This window comes from Hyaena hyaena, unplaced genomic scaffold (genome assembly GCF_003009895.1).
Source record: "Hyaena hyaena isolate Hyena2069 unplaced genomic scaffold, ASM300989v1 scaffold_548, whole genome shotgun sequence".
Taxonomy (NCBI): Eukaryota; Metazoa; Chordata; class Mammalia; order Carnivora; family Hyaenidae; genus Hyaena; species Hyaena hyaena.
The window spans coordinates 1,299,950-1,327,760 of record NW_024081181.1 but is presented as its reverse complement, the minus strand read 5'-3'; the positions used below and the strand labels follow the sequence as shown (position 1 = coordinate 1,327,760).

Here is a 27,811-nt window from a genome sequence, read left to right as displayed (position 1 = left end):
TGCTTGGCTGTGGTGGTTGGCTGGGGTGGTGATTGGCTGGGGTGGTTGGCTGTGGTGGTGGTTGGCTGTGTTACTGGCTGTGGTGGTTGGCTGTGGTGTTGGCTATGGTGTTGTCTGTGGTGATGGTTGGCTGTGGTGTTGGCTGTGGTGGTTGGTTATGGTGTTGGCTGTGGTAGTGGTTGGCTGTGGTGGTGGGGTGGTAGGCTATGGTGTTGGCTGTGGTGGCTGGCTGTGGCTTCAAAGGCATGGCAGGAAAGATTCATGTTAATCTAAAGATCTTGGCAGATGCAAATGTTCAGGGTTCTTTAATCCCCCACGAAGTGAATAATCTGCATGTACTTCAAGCATTAGTGGGGTTAACTAAGCCACGGAACACATACCAATCAATATGCCTTAAACTCATTTAAAGCTAAAAGTTATTTCATTGAGGACTAGAATCCAGAAATTAACAAGAAAAAACATTCCAAGCAACATGGATGGACCTTGAGGGTGTTATGCTGAGCGAGATAAGTCAGGCAGAGAAGGGCAGATACCATATGTTTGCACGTATAGGAGAATTAGGAGGAACTTAACGGAGGACCATGGGGGAGAAGAAGGGGGGAAATGGTGGGGGAGAGGGAGGGAGGCAAACCATGAGAGACTCTTGAATGCTGAGAACAAACTGAGGACTGATGGATGTGGGGGGGGAGGGGAGTGATGGGCACGGAGGAGGGCACTTGTGGGGATGAGCACCGGGTGTTATATGGAAACCAACTTGACAATAAACTACTTGTAAAAAAATAAATAAAAAGAAAAAAGAAAAAGAAAAAGAAAAAACATTCCAATCATTGTTGGCCACCAGTGAAGCATGGCTTGGGTGGATTTTTGTTTTTACTATTTATCAAATGCTTCTTTTGCTCGTAGGTCAGACCCCACCCTCTGGGGCAACCTGGATGAATAAATGCAAAGAAACTACAGATGTTCCTCAAATCTGTCATGGCTTTTCTAGAAGACACCTGACAGGCAGGTGGGTGTCACTGACCAGTAGAAAACGTTGCTGTCCTGAATGTCCAGAAGCAGTCACCCAGCTTCACATAGTGATGTATCCTGGAGTCTTCTCGCAGGTCCCACACGAGGACTGAGCCGTGCACTGTTCCAGCAAACAGTAAAAAGGCTTTAAAAGGGCTAAAGCAGCAACACGTGACCTGGAACGACACACACACAGAAAGCCATGTCTGAAACCACGAGGCCACGGCCACAGAAGCACCAGGCCTCTCCACTGCCCACGCTGCACCGGGGAACCCTCCGCCGGGAGGCTGCGGCTCGCGGGAACAGGCGTGAGTCCTCAGCGTCCCGCGGCTTCGCGGGAACAGCGCCAGGAGGGAAGCAGGGAGGACGAGCCACCCCTGCAGGGCTGGCGGCCACAGACACAGGGCCTCGCACACCGCTGGGCACCGCAACCCTCTGCATTCAACCCCAGTAGCGGGCCCAGAATGGCAAAGTTATCTTTTGTCATTCTGTTTATAACCTATATTGTAAAACCTGCCTTTGCAGCCCCAGAGCCTGTCACCTGTGAATCAGTCTTCTCCACAGCCCTGGGGAGAATCAAGGACCCTGAGGTCAAGGAGCAGACGAAAATACAAAAGGGCGGGCCTCCCACTGTACCGGCGTGGAGCTCAGCCACAGCCTGCTGATGAGGGGCTGGGAGAGGGAGGAGACCGAGGACTCTGGAAACTTTACACCCATCAAGAAACCCCTAAAATACCCATGACTCAAACAGCGCAAGTTAAAACAGGACACTTCTGGGGTCCCAGAGCCAGGCTGACGGTGGCCGGCATCTTCATCCCCAGGGGACTGCAAGGCTGTGATAACCCCATCTCTCCAGTCTGGGTTGGTCCTTTAAACTAAGAGTTTCTAGAGTCAAAGCAGAACCATGCGTGGGTCCCGTTGCAGCTGCACATACCTGAGGACAGCCAGGGAGAGAGACATGACCTTCAAAGTCCCTGCGGTCCTGCGTTTCCGTCCCCAACTCCGTGCCCTCCTGCTGCCCACCCTTCCTCTCGTTGACCTACGACTGACTGTCCCAGAGCCGTACCTTCGACTCACATATGAGGACCTTCTGCGGCCCCGAAGGCTGCCAGATATCCCACACGCACAGCACGTGCCTGCCGTCCAGTGCGGGGGCGAATGCTGCTCCCGGCGGCCCGTGGACGGACACCACCATCTGCCTCTGCACCTGAGAGGCACATAAGCAGGACACTTTTCGATCTGGGGGAAAATGAGAAAAGTATTTCTGAATTTTAGTGTCTGCCAGAATCTGTGTTCAATTAACACACTGAAAATATTCAAATGGGGCACCTGGGGGGCTCAGTCACTTCAGCGTCCGACTCTCGATATTGGCTCAGGTCATAAAGCCGCAGCCATGAGATGGAGCCCCACACCCAGCTCTGCACTGAGCGTGGAGCCTGCCTGGGACTCTCTCACTCCCTCCCTCTCTGCCCCTCCCCTGGCTCTGCATGTTCTCTCTCTCAAAACAAACATTTTTTAAAAAAAAATTCAAATACATTCCCCCTTAATGAAGAAACAAACTTAAATCCTTTCAAAGCTGCCTGTGCCTGAAATCTGGGTTTTGACAAGTGGTCACAGCTCGTCCTGAAAAAGGCTCACGCGGGCCTCATGGTTTTACTAACGTTCAGCGTAGGCCACGCCTTGTCTACTAGCTACTCCCAGAGAACCACCTAGACCTAGAGTCCGGTCACCTCAGCGGGTCCCCTTCAGTCCTTGCTGTGACTCTCGGTGCGTGTGGTCTTCACACAGCGCGGCCGTCTCCCTCAGGAGTGGTGGGCGCGGCCGGGACACTCCCTCTCCTCCCCGGCGTGTTCTCCGTCCCCCTCTGGCAAAAGCACATTCACTTTCTCTCCAACTTTTGTCTGCGTGACCCACCAGGAAGGCAGGACTTCTGTCCACTTGGGCAACAGAAAGTAAGCGCAGGCCAGGGTTGGCCGCGTCCTTCTGTGGCACGTGCGTGAACAGTAAGGACCCTCAAGGAGCACAGACAGGGGCGTAATGTGACCAAGTCCCGGGTTCACAGGTGAGACCACGCCTCACTCTGTCAGCCACCTATCATCTAGCCCTTGTCCTTCTGCTCTCTCAAAACTCATGTCACTGGAACACAAAACGAGCAAGAGAACCTCCACGCTGTTCACACGGCCAACTCGCGCCCACACACCAGCAGGCCTGCCTGTGAGAACAAGTGTGCCCGTCGTGTGTCTCACACAGGGTTCTAGATGCATCTGTATCACCCAAGCTCCCGCCGGTTTTGTAAAGCTGCTGTCACTCATCAGCTCCCAGAGAAAGTACATCTTGAACTCCCATTTTCCGGGGGGAGGTAGGGTATGGGTGTGGGAATGTGCGTGTTGTGAACACTGTAGATACAGTGATTCACTATTTTTCCAACTCTTACCTTTTAAAAACAAAAAACCCTCAAAGAACATAAGGGTTTTTTTTAAACTAACAATTCCATTTTTGTTAACATGAAACGCAAAGGAAAAAATGGGAATCGAAATCTCTCAACAGCAAGCAGGACAGAAGACACACCTGGTGGCCAGCTTCCCACAGGCCTGGGAGGAGCCAGTGAGGCTGGCCGCTGGGCTCCCCGAGCAAAACATGGAGTTTTATTTGCTGTCAGTTAAAACTCTGAATACATTTTTATTCTTTATATAAGGTACACCATTTCTGTGTAAATACAGCACAATGAACAAATTCTTTAATAAGCGGAACAAATATCCTTCCTCTCCTTCCTCACACACACCAGGACCGGGGTGAGGACCACCTCACCAGCCGGGACCAAAGAGAAGTGGTGACTGGCTCAAGAAACAGAAACGTGGCCATGCAAACGCAGCTTGTTCAAGCCACCGAGGCGGTCACACGTGTGTGGTGGCACAGGCGTCGTCTGCCCAGCACGTGGGGCCCTGGGCCAGCTGCAGTCTGAGGACAAGGACCTGTGGAAGCATAGGGGGCGGCTCACACCGCTCTCACTGAACACCCCGTGTGCGGCTCCCCAGGGCCCCACTCCAAGAAACCAAGAGAAGCCCAGCAACGGGACTGAAGAGGAAACACGATTTAAAACACACACACAGAGGGGCGCCTGGGAGGCTCAGTGGGTTAAGCGTCCGACTTCGGCTCAGGTCATGATCTCGCGGTTCATGGGTTCAAGCCCCGTGTTGGGCTCTGTGCTGACAGCTCGAGCCTGGAGCTGCTTCAGAGTCTGTGTCTCCCTCTCTCTCTGCCCCTCCCCTGCTCATGCTGTCTGTCTGTCTCTCTCTCTCTCTCAGAAATAAATAAAAGATTAAAAAAGCTTTTTAAAAAAACACACAGAACTTCAGTTTCCACTTATTTAAATTACGGCCCGCTCCCCTGTTATAACCTTGGGCAAGTGTCCACGTGACGCTAATGCACGGTTAGACGAAAGCAACCTTGCACTTCAGAGTTTGCAGATGCTGAATCTAATCTCGCTGTTCTGTGCTCAGTAATCCCCATGACACTAGCACAGGATGCCACGGTAAAGATCATTATTCCAACAGTACCGCACGGTCCTAGATGAAAAGCGCATGGAGGGCAGCCCCTTACCCTGGAGGAACGGCAGGCTGGTGTTCAGCTGGGAGGCATTGTCACTGATACACAGGGTGCTGTCCTGTGCTGCAGGGTCCCAGCTGGGCTCGACTGCCACACGGTCCTCTTCAAGCAAAACCGCAATCACCTTTCAAAGACAGTGAACAGTCTCTCGTGACATTTCCAACATATTCATTTCACAGGAAAAAACAAAACACACAAATCATCACCTATGCATCCATCTCGGAAAACAACTGCTTAACTCCAAGACGTCATAGAAACGCACAGGATGAAAGTTGAAACTATGTTGCCCTTTCTGCACAGTAACAGAAACTGGCAAAGTTCCATTAATGTAGACTCCACAGGAGACCCATTATTTAATGTTAGATGTCATTTTTTATAGTAAACACTATGCTAAAAATAACAGGAGGGAAACGGCTGACCACTCCAGTTTCCTTGTCTAAGAAAGAGGTATGAAGAACGTCGTACACACAGCACACCGTCCTCACGGGGCCGTGGTGAGGACACTCTGCGCAGGAAGTCACTGGAACGGCTCCAACGGGTCATGTGGAGGGTGATGGCGGGTAAGGGGAGACACGACAGAGTCAGGAGAACTGGTGGGACCGCGTGGGAGGATGAGCTGCAGAAGAGGGAGGAGAGCTGGGAGGGCCAGACCGGCCTTGACCCCCGACCAGGCCTGCTCTGTCCTCACTCACCCCTACCCAGCTCAACCCCCTTCTCCTCACCCTGCACGCAATGGCTCTCTTCTCGTAGCTCCCCATGAACTCACCCTAAAATTTAAAATTACAGGGAAGTACGATCGGTCTCATAAAGCAAAGACGCTGCTAACACAGCCCGGGCAGGAAGTGACTGCCATCTGCGCACATGAAGGATGGGCACAGGCTCACCCACACCCACACCCACAGCTGACACAGACACAGGAGACAACTGAGGAAATACGAGCGACTTCCTTCCTGATGCTTCTGAGGAGTACTGCTACTGCTGATAGTTTTGGGTGCCGCGCCCTGAAGCGAGTCCCCGTGTGGGGACTGTGGTCTGTGCAGAAAGAGCTGCGGCCACCCCCAAGGAGGAGGGGCTCACATGAGACCACCAGCCATGAGGTGGTAACTACCGACGGACGTGGGCTTCAACAGACCCTTCCATTCATCTTTATATAGTTAACAAGTTAGGGATTTAATTTTATTTCAAATATCTCAGTGAAGGTCGTGGCAACTTAATGTTATTATCTTGACAAATTAACATTATCATCTGTTTTTCAGTCTATGTTTATTTTAAAATGTAAGCAGCTGACATGCACGTGAGGGGACCCGTCGGGGCTGGGGTGCAACGGGCACAGGGCAGCGCGTACCTGGCAAGCGGCCCGGAGGAAGCGGGACAGCCTGGGCGCGTCCACCTTCGGGGCGGCAGTGTCACAGAGGTCTTCACTCCCGCTCCCTAAAGAGACCAGGCTGCGCTGAACCAACAAACACACCTTAGGATTCAAAGATTGTTACAAAGGGATGCTAAGAGCCCTGGAGGGAAAAGTCGAAGAATTTTACGATGTATTCTCTAGATCTACCGTGATTTTTTCAAACACAACTGCATCTTGTTTTATGGAAAGTCTGTATACAGAATCCTACTTAAATGCAGTAAGGAGACCGGTTAAAGGCATCAAGGTAATCATTCTGTAAGTCTCACGTTCAAGTGTCGTCTTTCCTTACGGCCTGGCTTACCCGAGGAAAGGGAGCGACTGGGCCCCTGGCCACAGGGTTACGTCCTGGGAGAGCAGCCGTTACCAAGCAGGACAGCGGTTCTTCGGGCCTTCCCTCCGCACTATGTGACAGGCCTGCAGACTGCGCCTAACATGTGACGACAGACTGGCCCCAACTTAGGAGCAGAAAGGGCTCCGAAGCCCATTTAAAAGTGCTTGTTTGGAATGTGGACTCTCCCGATGTTGAGGAATAAAAGTGTTACAAACCCTGGTCAAGACCAGACTAGGCCTCCAGCTCAGCACTAAGGTTCATGGTTCCCAAAAGCTGGAAAAGAATACTGGGTGTTTCCCTCGGCACACACCGGCCACCACACCCAAGTGAAAGGTGTAAGAAGAAAGGGCAAGAAAGGTAACAAACACAATACCAAAAACAATGTAAAGACACTGCACTCTCAGCGGTCAAGAGCGAAGACCTGCTCACCGCCCGACACGGCTGTGCCCTCTCCTGGGTGCTGGGTCCACACTCCCCTGGTCTCTATCTCTTCCGTCTGGATCTCTCTGTCAACATTATCTTCATTGCACTGAACATATGCCTTAAAAAAAAAAAAAGATGCCGGAATTAGCACTGGGTCTCCACTTCAGAGCAATTTCTCATTTTTCAATTACTGGAAAAACAATTAAAATTTTGAAATTTTTAAAAATTAAAAATAATGAGTCTTCTTGCTTTTGTCAAAAGTATCACGGCATCAAGAACAATGTCGCAAAGACCACCTGTGTCTTAAATGTTTCAGTCACACCAGACACTTAGGTACAGGGAGGAGGCACGGGAAGAGGCGCAGAGGTCCCGGGAAGGGAAGGACAGGCATGAGCTGGAGCAAGAACAGCGATAAAAAGGAAGCTACACATTAAGACCCCGGAGCTCAACGTCCTGACTTTGGGGCTGACAGACCGAGAGCTGCGCGGCCCTCCTCCACCCCCGCCCCCGGGAACCGAGACTCTTCACACTGCGGGTGCGTGGAGGGCACAGCCGTCCCCACGGAGAAAGGGTGCTCTAAGTTCCCCAAGTGTCCCAGCCTGTGGGAGGAGTTTCCCAAAGCACCGGAAGTGCGTGAGGGAGCACGCGCAGCAGCCCCAGCCCCTCCTGGAGAGACCAGAGACACCCTGCCCCAAACAGCCCGGGCGGGTCCAGCGGCGGAAGCTGCTCCCACCTGGAGAGTGAACCTTCTCTCTGAGAAACTGCTCTGTGCCTGCTGCTCTCCTCCTGGCTGTCTTCTTCGTTCTTTATTCAAGCACAGATCCCCCCACGTAAGTCTTCTTGCCCGGAACCCAAGGGCCCAGATCTTTGTCCACACACTCCCTCATCCCCACAAAACAATTGACCTTTGGTTTGAAAACAGTGCCACCTGGGGGCGTCTGGGGGTTCAGGCAGTTGGGCATCAGACTCTTGATTTCAGGTCAGGTCATGATCTCAAGGGATCGTGCAACCGAGCCCCAAAATGGGCTCTGTGCCAACAGCATGGAGCCGCCTTGGGGTTCTCCACCATCCGCCCCTCTCTTCTCACACACGCATATTCTCTCTCAAAATAAGTAAGTAAACTCAAAAAACAAAAAGAAGGAAAATACTGCCACCTAGCCACCAGCATCCTATTTTCTTAGAACATTCTGGCTCTGAAAAATTGAACCTAAACCAGCACCCGCTCGCTGGTGACGCCGTCGGGGACAGAAGGAACCCCTGACGCCAGCACCCGCTCGCCGGTGACGCCATCGGGGACACAAGGAACGCCTAAGGGTGATTCCTGACTTCAGACACTTCACAACCTTGTTGGGAGGTGGGACAACTACGTAACTAGCTGTGGGCACTAGTGTGGGCAAAGCGACTCTGGAAGGAGAGAGAGGAATCGGTCCTGAGGGAAGGAGTCACCTAGAGAATGGACGTGGACGATGAGGAGCCCACGGGTAGATGAGAGGAAGGCCGACAGGGCGGGGGCCTGGCACCCGGAGACCTGGGTGGGGGGCGGGGGGGGGAAGCAATAGATGTAATAGTCTGCGTGACTTTTATAGACCATCTGCAAGTTTGGGAGCACACCCCGTCCCATGTGGGCCATTCGCCCACGCTCTGGAGCCCTGGAGCGTCCGCACAGGCTCCGGTTTAGGGAGAACCACGTGACAAAGGGGTCCCTTCCTCTCGAGCGCATGCCCTCCACACACCACTCCCAAGCTCTCGCGTTCTGAAACAAGACACGCACGGCGCAAGTACCCCTTGCTGTACGTTACTTGCATTCTGTCACTTAGGTAATTTGTCTTGTACCTACCTGCTTGGTATTTTTCCTCCCGAAGCTTCTGATATACATGTCATATTCATTTACTGGTGGTAGATCCAAGAGAGAGAAAGTGAATGAAAAATCCAGGTCAATGAGCCGGAGCAGTTTTGTACTGCGTGTCCTTAAAAGTAAATTGGATACAAGACAGAAGTTAAATTGAATAGTTTACAAAGGGGAGAGTGCAAGGAACCTTACGGTCAGGTGCAGGCAACTGCCGAGGACGAGTTTCTGTGTGGGTGTGAGTCGTTAAAAATAAGACAGTCACAGTACATCAACAATGCGAAAGCAGAACAAACCAAATTCTGTGCACCTGAATGAACACAAAATAAAGTTACAATATGTGCATTCTAGATCTTTCACGGACAGCAATCACTTTACCTCACGAACTGATGTCTCAGCCAGAGGGGTAACCTTCTGCAATGTCACCTGGGCTGTGGCCAGAGCACAGCTGACCAGGTGTGTCCTGTCCTTTAGGCCACTCTTCCAAGATGACTGGACAGGACGCGGCCGTGCAGCACATGGCACGGCCCATCGCCCCTCCTGCCCGCAAGGCTGCCGGGACACTGCTGCATGCGGTTCCCTGCGGCCTCCGCCTTCCGGCCGCCCAAACATGGCGTGCCCGTGAACAGTCCCTGTCCCCACTGTCCGGCCCGCTGCAGTACGAGCTCTGTCTGGGCACAGTTTCCTTTCTTTCCTGTGCGGGGATTTCCGCACAGCTGCTGCTCAGTCTGCATGTGGTGAACTGCCCTCTGCCACTCGGGCACCTCACGAACGAGATCTGCTCCTTCTTCCTTGTGCATGCATTTTGGGCCTCATCAGTAACTGCCGCCTTCCCAGAACCTTATTCTCTGGCCACTGCCACCATCTTCCCAAATTATTATCTCTAGTCCCTCATATTTAGTATCATTTCTGAGCTGAAACAATTCATGTAATACACGTGCACAAGGTATCGTAATATGGTTCCATTCCAGGACAAGCTGCCCAACGTCAGGACCACAAAACAAGGGGTGACCTGTACCCACTTAGGGCCCCTCCCTGACACACACCTAACCCCCACGGTCGTGACAATCACTATACACAAACTGGAAATATTCATGTTCTTGCTTTGTAAAATATGGTTAATCTCACATTTACATATGCCTCAACACCACGCTGTGTGGTTCTGATTGTTTCTGAATTTATAAAAGTTATTCTCAACCAGATGTAGTTTCCAAGATTTGAATGAGGTTAAAGGAAAAAACAAACCCTAGCCATAGGGGCAAAAACTGCTATGGGGCGCCTGGGTGGCTCAGTTGGTTAAGCGTCCGACTTCGGCTCAGGTCATGATCTCACAGTTCATGGGTTCAAGCCCCACATCGGGCTTTGTGCTGACAGCTCAGAGCCTGGAGCCTGCTTCCGATTCTGTATCTCCCTCTCTCTCTGCCCTTCCCCCACTCATGCTCTGTTTCTCTCTGTCTCAATAATAAAATAAAGTAAAATAATTAAATTAAATTTTTAAAAAGCTGCTTTTACTACCTCACTAGGAGGCCCAAAATCTACGAACAACAAAAATGATGTGAAAACTTATTATTCATGGTTTATTTGTTTATTTAGGAAAGTTTACTGAGTACCTACTAAGACCATGTACTGAGCTACACAGTATGATGGATTTTAAACAGGTTTTAAAAACACATTTAACTTTTACACTTACTCTTAAATCATATTTGAGTTTAATATGATAGACCCTTGAGTTGAGCTACCTCCGCTGACTTTCATTAATTTCTAGTTGTATAGATTTGTAAACGTAAGGTAATTACAAGCTTGGACTGTGATATCTGGTAGCCCTGAGTTCAAAACCAGCTCCACTGTTCACCAGATAGTGACCTTGAGCGTCACTCGCCTCATCTACAAAATGGGGCTTCAGGGACGGAAGCAAGCAGTTAGCACGCAGGCAGCACAGTGCCTGAGGCAGGGAAGGAAAATCACACCCAATACACGTCACGGTATACTCTTAACAGTTTCAGGCTCCTCAGCTTCCTCATCTAAGGAACAACGCACGAGGTGATGTACCCTGAGTGGGAGTGACCCACGGAGAGGCAGATGGGGCCGGGCCCATTCCACTCAGGGAGCGTGTGGCCGTACCCCGCGCCGGCCAACCTCGGGCAGGGCCCCCGGGAGCCGCAGGAGCACGCGGCAGTGCATGCACCTAATGAGGAACATGGTATCTGACCACGGACAAGCGGAGCACGAATTTAAAAATGTACCTAAAGGCAGCAGTGAAAGTAATAAAGAAAAGCTCCACTTTTTTTAAGTATGTTGAAGTATATTAAAATTCCATAATACCCTTCCCAAATTCCCAAAACACCTACTTTTGCTTAAGGGCCTGAGTCCGGCTCTTCTGACGGCGTGAGGCTGTTGCAAAATCCATGAAAATTCCACAAACAGGGGCTCTGGAAGGGGAACTGTTTGCATCTATACAAAAAAAGAAAAGCTATTTTGTACAACTGAAATATTTCCTTCACGCAGGACAGGTTCCCTGGCTTCAGAGACCCTGGTTTCGCCACAAACTTGAAGAACATTCTATATATCAGCACTCGCCGGTTCAGTTTTGCTATCTCTGCAGCAGGTGCAACATGGGAGCATAATAATCACGCGGCCTAACCTTCGCTTGGATGACCACGTCATATTAATTACTAACCATAATTAGCTGTATTAATTACTATTATTTATTCTCTTTAAGTGACTCTAAAATATTGACTCCTACTCTTACGAGTGACTTGATCACGTGGAGATGCCAAGAATTCTCGAGCTGACACATTTCTAATTTTGCACAGAAAAACCCTGAGAAAGAAGGGCTCACTTGGTGCTTTTTTTTTTTTAACATTATTTTTGAGAGACAGAGAGAGACAGAGCATGAGCAGGGGAGGGCCAGAGAGAGAGGGAGATAGAATGTGAAGCAGGCTCCAGGCTCTGAGCTGTTTGTCAGCAGAGAGCCGACGCAGAGCTCGAACCCGTGAACCGTGAGATCATGATCTGAGCTGAAGTCGGATGCTTAACCAACAGGTGCCCCTCACTTGGTGCTCTTGAAGCCGGTTTGGTGGGCACGTTCCTGAGCCCATCTCCCCGAGCTGGCCCTCCGCAGCCACCACCTGAGCCTCCCGCTGACACTTTCATTTGTGACAGGTCAGAGACGTGGCCCCAGAAAATAAGAGACGTGCTGCAGACGGGGTGGGGGGAAGAAGGGCCGCATCCAGGACTGGCGGTTCCTGCCCGAGCACACACAGGATGAGGCACGCGCAGCCACCAGCAGGCCACAGGCGCTGACCGGGGTCATGTGCTGCTCTTCTCCCCAAGGATGGGCCTTGACACATGGTGCCATGGCCCGGCATCGCCGTGGGAGCACAGGGCGCTCACACATCTGCCCCCCATTAGAGCAGTCCCGCCCACGAGGGCCGAGCAGGCTCAGGCGCCCCACTGTCCTGAGAGACAATGAGCCCACCTGTGTCTGCCTCCCTGTCACCCTCCATCAGACCTTGCTTCTGGGACAGTTTGCAGGATAGCTCGCCAATCCTCTCGTTCTCTGCATTAATGGCTTTCTGAACTTCTTGTATCTCCTTTTTTCTAGCCAGAGGAAGCTCTTCGATGTTCTCTTTTGGTTCCGGTTCATTGGAGCTATCGTCCTCTCCATCACAAACCTCAAAGTCATCTTCGTAGTCCTACAAACAATAATCACACTTTGGAACCTTTAAGACAAACTGACCTTAAATACTCATGTGAAACAAAACATACACATTAGAATTTAAAACAGACAAAATGTTCATTATGGCTAAGAAAGAATCTTATAGTTAACTGATTTCAACCCTGCTGAGCTGTAAGTCTGTACAAACGGCTGCCGCGTCCTCTGAGAGTGAGCTGCGCCGTGTAGGTTTACATGCACTCACAGCTGCTGACGACAGAAGCATGCAAACGTCCTTGTGCTGAGAGTGGGAGAGTGTACACACCATTTACTCACATGTATACTCATTCAAACACACACATTTGAATGTGGTGCCCTTAATGGGTTAAACTGTGAAATTACTCACTCGCGTCATATTGGTAACAAGCCTAAATGAAACACCGTTGGAGTAAAAGCACCAAAAAGAGAGAAATAAAGCTACTAAGTGACTGTACTTAAGCAGATTTTAAGAACAAATTATTTTTAAGCCGAGAAAGATTTTAACTTTTATACGAACTTCAAAATCATCTTCAACACAAGCTGTATATTCATCAGCTCCAGCATTTTCCAGATCAGTGTCTTCCTTTTCAATTTCCTAGGGGTAAAAACCAAACACATAACAAAAAAATTCAATAACAAATTTGAATCTTGCAAATAGATTAGGAAAATATGTTTTCTAAGATTCATTTAATGCTGGTAATTTTAAAATGTATTTATAAAACTAATATATCCTAACTTCAAATTCTTTAAGAAATACCTTGCTAACCAGTATGACCATAAAGAGACAAAATTTAACGAACTCATCCTTTCTGAGCAACTGAACAATTCTGACGAGCTGAGTAACAGGATGTGCTCAGCGCGTCCCTCTCCTTTTCGCCGAGGGCAGACGGGCTGTGCCAACCCCGGCCCCGCAGAACCAGAGCGCGCCTGCCTGGTGGCTTGGTCCCTCCAGGCCTGGGGCTGACCAGGGGGCTCACCAAGTCCTACAGCAGGAAGCGTGCTCGCTGCTGGCATCACGCCGCCCAGTCCTGCTCCAGCTCACGAGGACCCGACGCCACACCTACACACGCCCCAGCAAGCAACGCACCCCCAGGGTGTGCCAGCCTCTCCTCCAAGGGACAGCAGGGCCGATGTGTCACTTCTCTGCAGAGCTCAAACCCAGCCAGGGACGATGACGATAAAGCACCACCAGCAGAGCCCAACGGCCCCTTCACCAGTGGCATTAAGCTGAGTGCCTGTTGCCTGACTAAGCAGTTCTGGAACGATCTCCTCTTATTAGCAGATAGTGCCATTTCCTTGATCTCCCTAGTTTGGCTTACATTTCTGAAAGTTATCTGTTACCTTGACTCTGTCTCACTGATAATGAATTGCATCTTTTGAGAGGTCTCTAGTTGACTTCTTCAATTCTCCTCAGCCTTCTCAGATTTAAATACAGAGCAATGATGAGAAGGCTGGCTGTTCACTTAGCTGGAACCTCTTCCCTGCCATGCTCTCTGCATAACCTTCTGCTCTCTCCGACAGGAAAGCCGCGGTGTCCAAGCTCACGCACAGTGAACCAGTCACCCTCTTCCAGCCCTATAACCAAGATGCCTTCGGCACAACCCACGACTCTCAAGTGCAAATTAAATGTCATTAAAATCTATTCCTTCCCTTCATACCAATGTTCTGCTATCTAAAAGGAATAATGAGGGGCACCTGGGTGGCTCAGTCAGTTGAGCGACTGACTTTGGCTCAGGTCATGATCTCATATTTCAGGAGTTTGAGCCCCGCATCAGGCTCTATGCTGACAGCTCGGAGCCTGGAGCTGCTTCAGATTCTGTGTCTCCCTCTCTCTCTGCCCCTCCCCCACTCACATTCTGTTTCTCTCTCTCTCAAAATTAAATATTAAAAAATAAATAAATAAAAGGAATGATTACTCTAATAAAAAGGCACTATGAAAGCAAAGTCTCATGAGAAAAGGCATGTCTTTGGCAAAATATGAAAGACGTGCTCTCCCTTCTGCACTTTCTGCACTTCTTGGCCTCGGAGCCCTCTAGGCGGCTCTGCTGGAAGGCAGCACAGAGGGTCAGGGTAGCCACAGAGCCCACCCATTCCCCCCACAGAGTCGCTGCCCTCAGTAGGTGAGGACTTGGGTTCTGGCCCCGAGGTGCATAAACAAGGCCACTGAGGGCAAGTAATCCTGTGTCTCAGTTTTCTCCTCTGAGAAATGGGGATAATGACTGTGGTTCCCACCCTTAGCCACAGGGATGCATTCCGGGATCCCCAATGGACGCCTAAAACTGCAGATGGTATCAACTCGTACATATGCCATGTTTTTTCCTATACATACACATCTGTGATAAAGTTTAATTTATAAATTAGGCACAGTAAAAGATTAACAACAATACCTAATAACAAAAGAGAACAATTATAACATAATGATATCCTGTAATAAAGTTACGTGACTCTGGTGTCTCTCTCAAAATACCTCACAATCCTGCACTCGCCCCCCCTGTGATGATGTGAGGTGGTGAGATGCCCATGAGATGAGGTGACAGGAGGTGAGTGAGCAGGGCGTACGCAGCGCTGGGCTACCACTGGCCTCTGATGGTGCGTGAAAAGAGGGTCATCTGCTTCCAGCCCGCCGCCCCCGCAGGCATGCGCCCCGCGGATGAGGGCACTGCCGGACCTGCTCCCTCGTGCCAGCGGCCCTGTGCCGGGGAGGGCTGGCTTCCACTCGTGCTGTGCTCACTGGCGCCAGGGGGGGCACAGGTCCCAGACACCACTGCCCGCAACTGCTCGGTGCGCAAAACTGGGGGCCGTACAGTGCGCTCCCGGGAAGAGAACAAGGGCTTCCCCGTGCGCCCCGGAAATTGCTCTGGCATACTGCAGGCTTTCCATAAGGCTGACGAATTCAACCAAGATACACTCAGCGTCGATGCTACAAAACACATGACTTAATCATAAGCCAAAACAGGCTATCAAATACTTTCAAGAATCTTTCAGGGAAAAAATATATCAAAAATTTCGCGGGGCGCCTGGGTGGCTCAGTCAGTTAAGTGTCCGACTTCAGCTCGTCTCACGATCTTGCAGTTTGCGAGTTCGAGCCCCACATCGGGATCTGCTGTCAGCTCAGAGCCTGGAGCCTGCTTTGGACTCTGTATCTCCCTCTGTTTCTGCCCCTCCCCCCCCATTTCGCTCCACCAGCAAAAAAAATAACGTAGACTATCTCATTGATAATTTTTTATATTGATTACATGTTGAAAAGATATTTCAGAAATATTGATTATAACATCTTATTTAAATGAACTTTCTTTTTTGCTTCTTTAATGTGACTACTAGAAAATTTATAACTACCGACGTGGTGCGTGTTACAACTCTAATGAACAGTGCTAATGTAGAGCTCATGAAAAGAATTGGGAGATAGAAGGAAAACATTAAAAAATCTATATTATTTTCATCCAACAACTCTAGTTCAAGAATTTATCCATACCAAGTGTGAAGGAGGTCTGCACTGGGGAAAACAGGATGCTGCACGGGGGGTGGAGGTGTGCGCGCACAGAGGAAAAACGGGGTCCCCAGTTCCCTAACAGATGCGTCAGCACAGGCTGTAAAAGATTACACAGAGGAAAAAGTACAGGGGAAGTGGTCTCTGTAAGGCTTACTCCTTTTCCTTAGCTGTGGCTTTAGCTTGGTGGGGACTTCTCCAACCAGCCCCAAAACTGAATGAATAAAACAAACCCCCATCAAAACAACACATGCTGTGTGATCTAATTTATGTAAACTTATATGTGTTTCTGTGTCTGTACATGGAATAAAGAGATGCATAAGAATTTGGCACCAAAGTTAAAGATGATTATCTCAGAGCATGGGTTTCAGATAACTACCAAAGAAGGTGACAGAAAAAATTGTTCTTCAGAAGTAATAACCCAAATCTGCTTGCCACATTACCTATAATAAAACAACAAACTAAGAAAATGGTTGGATGATAAAAGCCCAGAGCCCAGCACCTCACAGTGATCATCCCCATGAAGACTCTTATGGGAATTACGATGTTGGGCTGAAATGCAAAGACTAGGAACAGCTCACCAGCACCGAGACCTCGGCGGGAGGGCAGGGCTGTGGGTGGTGTGCTGGAGTGAAGGCGATTGTAGGACAGAGCTTGCAAGCGAGGTCTGAGCCCCGGCGTCCCTGCAGGAAGACTGTAATACTGACGTAATTCGTTTGCCAGACTTCCAGCCTCTTCTGGAGGCAGCCTCATGATTCATGTCTCCAGGAGCCCGTCCCTTCCTGTAAGCAGCCTAAGGTTCTGCGTGAGACACTGTTGCTCTATCCGCCAGCGACAGGGGGCGCCAAAGGCTCTGCCACTGTAGAATTCTCTATTTCTCCCTTTAATTCTGTATTTTAAGGCCCCTCTGTTAGGTGCACGTGCACTTATAATCGTGATATATTCCTGTGAGCCAATTATTGCATCACCATGCAGGTCCTTCACTACTCTGTCTCTGAGTTGATTCCATCTGACACTAGGGCAGGCACTCGCGCTCTGGCACACTTGCCATCTGATGCTTTACCTTGTCCAGTGTCCTACTTTCAATCCATTTGAATCTTTTAATCTAAATATGTCTACTATGCCCTCCTGGAATTACCACTCAGAACAAACTCCTCTGCAGGCATGGCCTGTCTCGGGCTCTGCTTTCAAGGGGAATCACAAACAGACTCATGGCTAATCTTGCTGCATAGTAAAATCAACATGGGGCGCCTGGGTGGCTCAGTTAGTTAAGCATCCGAGGCTTGATTTCAGCTCAGGTCATGATCTCACCATTTGTGGGTTCAAGCCCCATGTTGGCTCCACACTGAAAGCATGGAGCCTGCCTGGGATTCTCTCTCCTCCTCTCTCTCTGCCCCTCCCCTGCTCGCGTTCTTGCTCTCGAAATAAATAAACTTAAAAATAAAATAAACATAAATGTCTTACCTTCTTTCTTGAGTCTTTATCTTTTCCATTCTCTCTTACTAAACTCTCTGCATACCTAGAAAGTATGATCAAATTCAAAATTAATTTTTTTAATAGTTTATAGTCCAGTTGGTTTCCATATAATGAAACTCTTGAATGCTGAGATCAAAATTAATAAACAAAGACTTGAAACATAAAACACTTTACACTTCAGTGAAGGCTCTTATCAATATCTGATATGAAGAACTGCTGTAGACTGGCAAACGTACAAAGCCTGTTTCATTAAAACAAGAAATACTAAGATCTTCCCACATTTTCACCATTATAGCAGCAATCCTAGAAAGGAAGTACCTTCAGTAGAGAGAAGAAATTATGTGTTTTAACAAAGTTCTACATATGACTCTATATCCTTATGAGAGATCTAGAAAACTCCTGTAATTTTATTAGTCAATCCCAAATATTACTTTATGCTTATCATATCTTTATTTCCCAAAGATTTAACTTGAAATAGGTTCTATTTTTTAATCACATTTTATATGTTGCTTAGGACCTAAAACTAAGACTTTCAGAATTTCAAATTGATTCTTCATTTTCAGAACCTATATTCACCAATTCAATACAGCATGTGGTCTAAAGAACCAGAAAACTGAGCCGAAGCCCCAGGCAGCCCAGCAGGTCCGCAATACTAAGTCTAGGAACCTGTATCCCCAGGATTAAGTGCTAACTTTGCTCAAACTTCAAAATTTAGGTTTCTTTTAACTTGTGTTTCCTTGATCTGTGAAAAAGAATTACCAAATATGGTTGCCATAGAGAACAAATTAAAATCTAGAGGTTACACACAAAAAGAGTTTACAATAAATTCTAATCTGTAATCTTCATCAAAACAAAAAGCTTCTGCACAGTGAAGGAAACAATCAACAAAACTAAAAGGCCACCTATGGAATGGGAGAAGATATTTGTAAATGACATAGCAGATAAAGGGTTAGTATCCAAAAAGATAGAGAACTTATAAAACTCAACACCAGAAAAATGAATAATCCAAATAAAAAATGGGCAGAAGATATGAATAGACATTTTTCCAAAGAGCACATAGAGATGGTCAAAAGACATGTGAAAAGATGTTCAACATCACAGATTATCACAGAAACTCAAAAGTACAACGAGCTATCACCTCACGCCTGTCAGAATGGCTCAAATCAACAACACAAGAAATAACAAGCTTTGGCGAGGACGTGGAGCAAAAGGGACCCACGCGCACTCTTGGCGGGAACGTGACCTGGTGCAGCCACCACGGGGAACACGGTGCAGGCTCCTCAGAGAGCTAAGTACAGGGGCGCCTGGGGGGCTCAGTCGGTTAAGCGTCCGACTTCGGCTCAGGTCGTGATCTCACAGTTTGTGGGTTCGAGCCCCGCGTCGGGCTCTGTGCTGACAGCTCAGAGCCTGGAGCTGCTTCAGATTCTGTGTCTCCCTCTCTCTCTGCCCCTCCCCTGCTTGTACTCTGTCTCTCTCTCAAAAATAAACATTAAAAATTTTTTTTTCAGGGATACATGCACCCTGTTGTTTACAGCAGCATTATCTACAACAGCCAAGATACAGAAACAGCCCAAGTGGCCACCGAGTGATGAATGGGTAAAGATGTGGTGTACACACACACACGCACGTGCACGCACACGCACTGGAATATTACTCAGCCATAAAAACGAATGAAACCTTGCCATTTGCAGCAACATGGATGGAGCCAGAGAGTACGCTAGGCAGTCAGTCAGAGAAAGACAAACACCATATGATTTCACTCATATGTGGAATTTAAGAAACAAATGAGCAAACGAAAAGAGAGAGAGAAAAACCAGGAAATGGAGACAAACCAGAGAACACACTAGTGGTCACCAGAGAGAAGCTGGGTGGGGGATTGGGGTGCACTTGTGATGAAGACCGGGTGACATACAAGTGCCGAGTCACCGCATCGCACACCTGAACCTAACAGAACACTGTATGATAACGAACTGGAATTTAAATTAAAACTTTTAAAAAGCCTAGAGCCTACAAACAAAATGAGACGTTACACACAAAGTCTAATCTGTAACCCTCACAAGACCCACACAAAACAAGTATCCTTAGTAGACTTTACCAGTGGAGAAAGGATGAGGGCCTCCCAACACCCCAAGCAGAGGCAGACCTGCCCCCCAGCAGCCTGGTGTCCACCCTGCCTCTCACTAAGGTGACAAGGCCAAAGAAGGCGTATTTAATTTGTGCTCTGACGTATATACACTGGCCAGGGGGCCCCGGCTGGCAGGAAAAGGGGCCAGGAGCCTGCCCGCAGACGCCCCGGCCTTTCTGGCAGCTGTGCTGCCAGCCAGGGGGGGCCCTCCCCCCCACGCTCACACTACAAAGTTGGTGCTACCTTTCCAAGTTTGTATGAGCAGACACTATAAAAGCAAAATAAGAGGGGCACCTGGGTGGCTCAATCAGTTAAACGTCTGACTTGGGCTCAGGTCATGATCTCACAGTTTGTGAGTTCAAGCCCCACGTCGGGCTCTGTGCTGACAGCTCAGTGCCTGGAGCCTGCTTTGAATTCTGTGTCCCCCACTCTCTCTGACCCTCCCCTGCTCACGTGCTCGCTCTCTCTCTCTAAAAAATAAACGTTTTTTAAAAAATTAAAAATAAATATAAATAAATGAATAAATAAATGTTAAAATTTTTTTTAAGAAAAGCAAAATAAGACTAATAATTTATAACAGGTTTCCAAGCTCCTTCAGTACCCCTAGTTTATAATTTCGATGGGTTCTATCAAGAGTAAATAAGTACACTCATACTTCACTCTCATTTACTGGCTCTAATGAGGACCAGTAAGAAACAATCATTTTAAAGCATTTTTCGAGAAACACAGTGCACATAATAGTCACCAGAGAGCGCATGATCCTTCCTGGCTGCCGCTCGGATCTCTTCTTGAACTTGCACCCCGATTTCTGTGCTCACTGTTCTATGAAACAGAAAATTCCATGACATTCATTAATATATCATAGTAGAGTAACTGTAGTTAGTAAACTCTGTAAAACAAGTATGGACTCAAAATTCAACAAAAGCATCTTCACCACATGTATCTTTTAAAATATCTGTTTTTACTAGCTAGCTTTAGTAAATTACATACTTAATGTAAGGAAGATGAGGAAAGCTGTCTAAAAGGTGATTATACATTACCTCAGTAATAGAAATTTATACTTATTAATTTTACATTACTTTCAGATAAATCTGACGAGTCCCTTACATTGCTTAAAATTATGCACTTTCAAACATAATGTGGCTACTTCATAGATCCATCCACCTACAGAAAAGAGAATGTAAACAATCCTCTCTTGAATTAAGAGAACTTGTAAAAATAAAATTAAAACCATCAGATTTCAAACCAGCACATCCAGGTAGGTCACTGCAAAAGAGGCATCTGTTGAGTAAGCACTGGCAGGAGCCAAGCCCTGCAGAGAGGGGGACCCGGAGGGAGAGCCGCCTGGTGACGAGGCCCAGGAAGTGGCCTCCTAGGGCAGAGAAAGCTTCCAGACCTGGGGACTGACCCCTGAAGAGCGCAGAGCAGGAGAAAGGCAGGACTAAATCACTCACTGAGAAAGAGTCTGGAGGGCAATACACAACATGTACCAAAAGCCTTAAAAACAGTTAAAAATATTCAAATTCTTTCTTCAACCTATAAATTCTACTTCTGGGAAATTATTCCTAGAAACCAATCAAAGATGTATTAAGGTTTTCAATCTGTTCATCACAGAATATTTATGAAATCAAAAAACCTGAAAGTTCAATATTAGGTTACCTGTTAAATAAATAAGGTTATGACCATATGAAAAAATACTAGATGGCCATTAAATACTCAATTATTAAAAATTATTTTACAGGGGGGCGCCTGGGTAGCTTAGTCGGTTAAGCGTCCGACTTTCGCTTAGGTCATGATCTCGTGGTCCGTGGGTTCGAGCCCCGCGTGGGGCTCTGTGCTGACTGCCAGCTCAGAGCCTGGAGCCTGTTTCGGATTCTATGTCTCTCTCTCTCTATGACCCTCCCCTGCTCACGCTGTCTCTCTCTCTCTCCTAGAAATAAATAAAACATTTAAAAAAAAATTATTTTACAGGGGCATCTGAGTGGCTCAGTTGGTTAAGCGTCTGACTTCAACTCAGGTCATGGTCGCAGGGTTTGTGAGTTTGAGTCCCACATCGAACTTGCTGACAGCTCGGAGTCTGGAGCCTGCTTCAGAATCTGTGCCTTCCTCTCTCTCTGTCCCTCCCCTGCTCATGCTCTGTCTCTCAAAAGTAAATAAACATTAAAAAATATGTTTTCTAATTTATTTTCCAGAATAAAGAGAAAAAAAAGCATGATTTCAATTTTGCATTTTTATAAAGTTCATTTATATATAGGAAAAGAATTTTAAGTATACACATTCATTAGAAAATGGATTATCTCTAAGTGTGGGATCATGGATAAATTTTTTTAATTCTTTAAAAAATCTTTCCTTGGGGCACCTGGGTGGCTCAGTCGGTTAAGGGTCTAACTTCGGCTCAGGTCATGATCTCACGGTTTGTGGGTTTGAGACCCGCGTCAGGCTCTGTGCTGACAGCTCAGAGCCTGGAGCTTGTTTCGGATTCTGTGTCTCCCTCTCTCTGACCCTCCCCTGCTCACGCTGTCTCTCCCTCTCTCAAAAATAAATGAAAACATTTTTTAAAAAATCTTTCCAAAATTAGAGAAAAGTATAATTACATGTTCAACAGGAAGAACAGCCTGGCATCAGTTTTTAAATACACTGGAAGAGGGAAAAATGAAATCAGTAGTGGTAGGGTAGGAAAAAATTATGATTTAATGTTTTTCTAGATATAAAGAAAACAAAGAAAAAGTAGTCATGAGCTCAGTGCCTTGTTCCCAAGCGGTGTGGGCTGGTCAGGAAGGTTCTAACACATGCCCACTAGGCCCTGTTGAAGTCACTACCCCAGAAGCAGAAAGGAGCACATCCATGTTCAGCGGTGGTTAACAGAGGGATGGAGCCACGGGATTCAACAAGTCAGTATTGCTCAGTATTACCCTTCAAAGACACTTTGTTATAATTATTATGCTTACTCATGCCTCTGCATCCCTGAAAACTGAAGGAGCGGGGGACCAGGGGCTCAATTGGTTGAACGTCCCACTCTTGACTTCAGCTCAGGTCACGATCTCATGATTCATGAGATCAAGTCCTGAGTCAGGCTCTGAGCTGACAGTACAAAGCCTGACTGAGATTCCCTCTCTCTTTCTCTCTCTCTCTCTACCCCTTCCTCCCCTGCTCGGTCATGCTCACGCTCTTTTTCTCTCCCTCAAAATAAATTAACTTAAAACAAAACAAAACTGGAGGAGGGGGCACCTGGATGGCTCAGTCAGCAGAGCTCACAACTCTTTTTGTTTTTTAATTTTAGAAAGGCAGCACATGTGAGTGGGGAAGAGGGACAGAGGAAGAGAATATTTTTTTTTAACTTTTTAAAAATGTTTTATTTACTTTTGAGCAGGAGATGGCGAGCGGGGGAGGGGTAGAGGAGTGCGGGTCAAAGGACCCGAAGCAGGCTCCGTGCTGACAGCGGAGAGCCCACCGTGGGGCTTGAATTCATGAACCGTGAGATCATGAACATGAACTAAATCGGAAGCTCAACCAACGGAGCCACCCGGGCGCCCAGAGTATGTAGACTGCCCCTCACTTTGCTCCCACCTGACAGGGAGCACTGCCAAGGGCAGGAAATGAAATCGCTTTGCCTCAGAGTCTGGAAAAACAACACAGCAAAAAGTATACACATGAGAATAAAAACTACAATTGGTATGGGAAAATATTAGGCAATTGCAATAATTATTAGACCCTTCGCAAGCAATGGCTTTATTTTTGTGGTCTCTTTTGTAAACTTAATACCATTATTTCTGATTCAAACATTTTGCTATTCAGTTACTTTCCACTTAAAGATATCTTCCTTTTTAATGTTTCAAAATTTGAGTCTTATGAGAGATTTCTGAATAGACGTTACAAGTGCATTCACAATACAATCAGAAAATGTGACTTCCTAGTTCCTAGCAGGTCAGCAATCTCTGTGTCGGGCACCCTGCCCTGAACCACGTTTTTACTGAGGTTACTACTTCTCGGCCACGCGTCTTGTCATGTGGGCACACGACATCTTGCTCTAAGAGAGTTGGTCTCAGGACGGCTACAAGGGCTGTGAAGCGTCAGAAGTGGTACCTTGGACTCTCTTTTCCTCGGCTCCTCTCCTGACGACCTCTCTCTTCTCCCCGTGGTGCTGTGGTGCCGCTCTTCATCGACGTGAGAGCCTTCCCTGTGCCGCCTCTCTCTGTGTCTTTCTTCCCCTTCCTTGTCAGTGAACAAATTACTTTTTTCTTTTGAGTACTTGTCCCTTTTTTCCCTCGTGCTGCTTTTTTCTCCATGTTTCCGTTCTCGATCTGGTTCTCTCTGCCTCCTGTGTCTCCGCTCACCTCCTTCTTTGTAAAGCCAGTACTGAAGAGGATTGTCTTTACTGTCGCCGTACTGCAGCTGTGAAGGGGACCCGGGGAAAACCACGTGAGCACAGGGAACACGGCCGCTGGCCTCATACCTGCTGTGACCAAGGCGGCGGGAGCCGTGCTGCTGCTCACTCCTTCATCCGGACCCTGAAGATGTGCTTCTGGAAAGAAAAACCTGCTGCTGGCCACACAACCCAGAGGACAGAGGCAACACGGTGCACCCGCCTTCACCCTCAGGTGGAACGCACGTGCAAACCCCTCAGCGTGGCAAGTGCACCCCTCCTCTCCCCGTCATTCTCATCACCTCCTCCCCAACTCTGACAGCATCCTGCGCTCCACAGACCCACGCTCCCGCCCGTGAGATGTGTGACTTCTGTGAGCAGCGAACCCTGCGCCTACCAGCCTGTCACTGGCAGCTCACACGTCTGCTCCCCCACAGGGAGATTCTTAAAACATGGCCCATCCCTGCAGCCCCAAAACCACTGCGGGTGCCCAGTAATAACGGGTGACCTCTGTCACATGGCGACGCGTGGCTGTTGCAGAACAGACTGTCAGTGGGTCATATTTCTGGCCCCCAGCTTTTAGGATCATCATCAGTAGGTCTCAACAGGACCACAAATGGAAATGCCCTTTTCCTTCCACCCAGGGCCTCCTCTACTCACAGCAAACAGGTTGTCACTGCTCGCGCTACAGCCGGAGAGCTCTGTCCCCGTGGTCCCCCTGCCGCCACCCCTCCTGTGGCCGCCCGGCAGCCCCGGCTCCTCTCCTTCACCCGACTCCCTCCCACTTTGCTCACCTCTGCCAGGACAACTTTCCTATGAAAACCACGTGGGCAAACTGCTCGGTCGTAAGGTTAGACTACTACCACACACCTGTCACCAAAATGAATTCTACGGGGATTAAAAACTTCAGGGGTAAAAAACTACGACAACTCAAAACAAAATACAGGCAGTACTTACATAATGGTGGTGAGGGAAAGGCTCTCCGAGCATCACACAACAACCAAAGCAATGAAGGACAGACTTGACTACTTCACAACTTTAAACTTACTTGTAAAAACAAAGATTCCACGAGAAAAATTCAAAACAGAAACGGAAACATAAATAACTAGCGAGGAGCTCGTCTTTAAAGTCCTCTCAGAATAAGATGCTCTGTTAGGAAAGGAAGCAATTGCCACTGGGAAAAACTAACAAGAGGGTAGTAAACCCTTTCATAACATGCTAAGAAGTGCGCCCTTGTTCAGAATCAAATCAGCAAAAATTAAAAATTACAATCATGTCCAGCGGCTGCCTAGGACACGGAGCGTTATACTCTGACGATATAACTAATCACAGCGTTTTTGTAGAGGAGATGGAGTAAGTTTACATCACCCTCATCTAGCAAGCTCATTTCCAGAAATTGATCAGAAGAAAATAACTACAAATAAATGAAAGACTTTGCCCCATGCCTGTCTTTATAATAAAAAACATCCAGAGCCTAGGTGTCCAAAAAAAGCAGATGTGCCAAGAAAACTATGACACACCCATATCACTGAATGTGATATTGTGCAGCCACTAAAATAATATTATAGAGAAACAGGACTTAGAAAAATGCTCCAAATGTATCGTTTAAACAGTTCATAAAACTCCACGTTAAGAAAACAAGTGTGTATTCACACATATGCACACAAATACATACATAAATCTACTCTATCAGGATAAATACTTAAATATTATCAATAATTGTCTCTGGGTGAAATTTGTTTTTATTTTCTTCCTACCATTTGGATTCTCTAAATTTTCCAAAATCACCATGTACTTCTCTTGGAATCAGAGAACATCACGTGTGTGAGGGAAAAGCGGAGGCAAATTTCCTCAGACCTTGAATCCTGTTACAACACTTAGCCAAACTGCTTCTAAAACTCCTGTGCGAGCGCCTGCCCTGGGCCTGGGCTGGCAGCCTACCTTTCTTTCTCGGTACCGCCGCTCCCTCTCTTCATCCCCCCGTTCAGAGTCTTCGTCTCTCTTCTCCTTGTCTTCAGCTCTCGCTTTGCTGCCTATGGAAAGGGAACATATTTTCAATATTCCCAAACTTTCGCACATCACAATGATCTTCTAACATCGTCTGCGGTCTTCACTGTACATATTGCAACCACCTATGAAAACAGAGTCTTCAGTTAAAACACATCCTCCAATATTAAAAATGGAAAATTCTAGGGGTACCTGGGTGGTTCGGTCAGTTGAGCATCCAACTCTTGGTTTTGGCTCTGGTCGTGATCCCACAGTTCATGAGATCGAGCCCCGTGCTGAGCTCCGCAACGAGCAAAGAACCTGCTTGGGATTCTCTGTCTCTGTCCCCCTCTCTCCCAGCCTCTCTCCTACTTGCACACTCACACACACTCTCTCTCTCAAAAATAAGTAAGAAAATTTTTAAAGAACAGAAAGTTCTAAAATCTAAACTTAAAATGGGCTGAAGAGGGAGATCACAACATCAACTGCCATGGAGGGAACCAGGCTAGCCCGCTGGAAACTCGAGGGGGCACCAGCCCAAATACACCTGCCACCTGAGCTCCTGGCCACTGACTGAGGGGCTCAGGGAAGCAAAGTCCAGGCCACGGAGAAAAACTGGCCTGGTCACCAAGTGACTGGCTGCAAAGAAAGCAGCACCTGCCTCAGGGATGCCATGGGAGCTGCACAGCCCACGGCCTCCTGGCGCCCACTGCCAAGGGCACAGTGGATGGGGGAGGCCCCGATGACAAGGAGAGCGTGCAGCCCGCCCACTGGCACCCACCCCTACCCACAATTTGAGGTGTCTCCCTGCTGGTCAAACTAGAGTTTCACTTTTGAATCTGTACAGACAAAAAAAAAAAGTCATTAGACTTAAATTTGAGAGAATCAAGATTCCAAAAGATGAGGACAAAATTAAACAGAGAACATGGAAATAAAGTCCTTGTGGGGCACTGACTGCTTTTCTGGGAGCCTGGGATACAAGAGATCCAAACGGGGTCAGGGGCCAGGTGGCGGGAGACTGCAGGACAAAGTGGGGTCAGAGTGACTCCTGCGTTTTCCAACCCAAGGAAGGGAAGGGTGAAGCTGCATCAACTACAATGGGTCAGGCTTTGGGGAAGTAGGGTTTGTGGGGATTTTAGAAGCTCAGTTCAGGACCCATTATGTTTGCAACATCCATCAGACATCAGAGGACAAGACAGTGTGTAAGCCCAGCACTCAGGGAAAAACCTAGCTGGGAACCCAAACTTGGAAGTCAGGAATGGAGGACTAGTATATAAAATCACGAGAAAGGGTGCAGTCACTGAGGGAGTGGCAGACGCAGAAGTCGTACAAAGAGCAGGGCCACGCTTCACAGAAGAGGAAGCTCAGAGGAGATGGGGAAGGGCACAGTAATGCCAAGGAAGGGGAAGGAATGTCAGAGTCTAATCGTACGATTACTCGTATCAATAATGCATTGAAAAACTAAGGTCAGGGAGCAACCACAAAAGAGTGATCTGAGAACAAAAAACATTTCATTAGAAATAAATATCAAGAGCATCAATATAATAATCCTTAAAAGAAGCAGCGGATAGTAGGATAGTTGCTGTTAAACTTACGAAGTGGTGACCCTGCTAACCTGTACGTGCACCCCTAAGTACTCCTCACCCAACAAAAGAGCGCTCACAGCCCGAGCTGCACCGCCGCTGGGCTGTGTGCCGGTGCCCCAGCAGGAGGCGACAGGACAGGAGCAAAGGGCTAGGTGTCCGTCCTTTTCGTAACCAGGGTCCCAGCCTTCCCGATGCTTCTAACAATCCCTACACGTCCCGTAAATAGATTCCTCTTTGTGGGGCGCCTGCAGGGCTCAGCTGTGGTGTCTGTCTCTTGATTTTGGCTCAGGTCATGATCTCACGGTTTGTGAGATCGAACCCCACCTCAGCCTCTGCGCTGATAGTGTGGAGACTGCTTGGGATTCTCTCCCTCTCCCTCTCTCTCCCTCTTTCTCTCCCCCCTCTCTCCTCTCTCTCTCTCTCCCCCCCTTTCTCTCCCCCTCTCTCTCCTCTCTCTCTCTCTCTCCCCCCT

The 27,811-nt window shown here is 48.0% G+C and overlaps 1 protein-coding gene across 2 annotated transcripts in view; it reads right to left on the bottom strand.

The window, feature by feature from the left end:
• The window catches only part of DYNC2I1 (dynein 2 intermediate chain 1), a 61,681-nt gene that overhangs the window by 23,784 nt on the left and 10,086 nt on the right, over nt 1-27,811 (bottom strand). For both annotated transcript variants that reach the window (XM_039255855.1, XM_039255856.1), the window contains exons 4-16: nt 25,709-25,800; nt 23,488-23,796; nt 20,150-20,226; nt 17,268-17,322; nt 12,834-12,911; nt 12,101-12,317; nt 10,971-11,073; nt 8,614-8,743; nt 6,783-6,894; nt 5,960-6,045; nt 4,609-4,738; nt 2,075-2,247; nt 1,022-1,184 (exon numbers count right to left, since the gene is read on the bottom strand). In XM_039255855.1, coding sequence (XP_039111786.1) covers nt 1,022-1,184; nt 2,075-2,247; nt 4,609-4,738; nt 5,960-6,045; nt 6,783-6,894; nt 8,614-8,743; nt 10,971-11,073; nt 12,101-12,317; nt 12,834-12,911; nt 17,268-17,322; nt 20,150-20,226; nt 23,488-23,796; nt 25,709-25,800 — 1,725 coding nt within the window. The remainder of the gene's footprint in view (nt 1-1,021; nt 1,185-2,074; nt 2,248-4,608; nt 4,739-5,959; nt 6,046-6,782; nt 6,895-8,613; nt 8,744-10,970; nt 11,074-12,100; nt 12,318-12,833; nt 12,912-17,267; nt 17,323-20,149; nt 20,227-23,487; nt 23,797-25,708; nt 25,801-27,811) is intronic.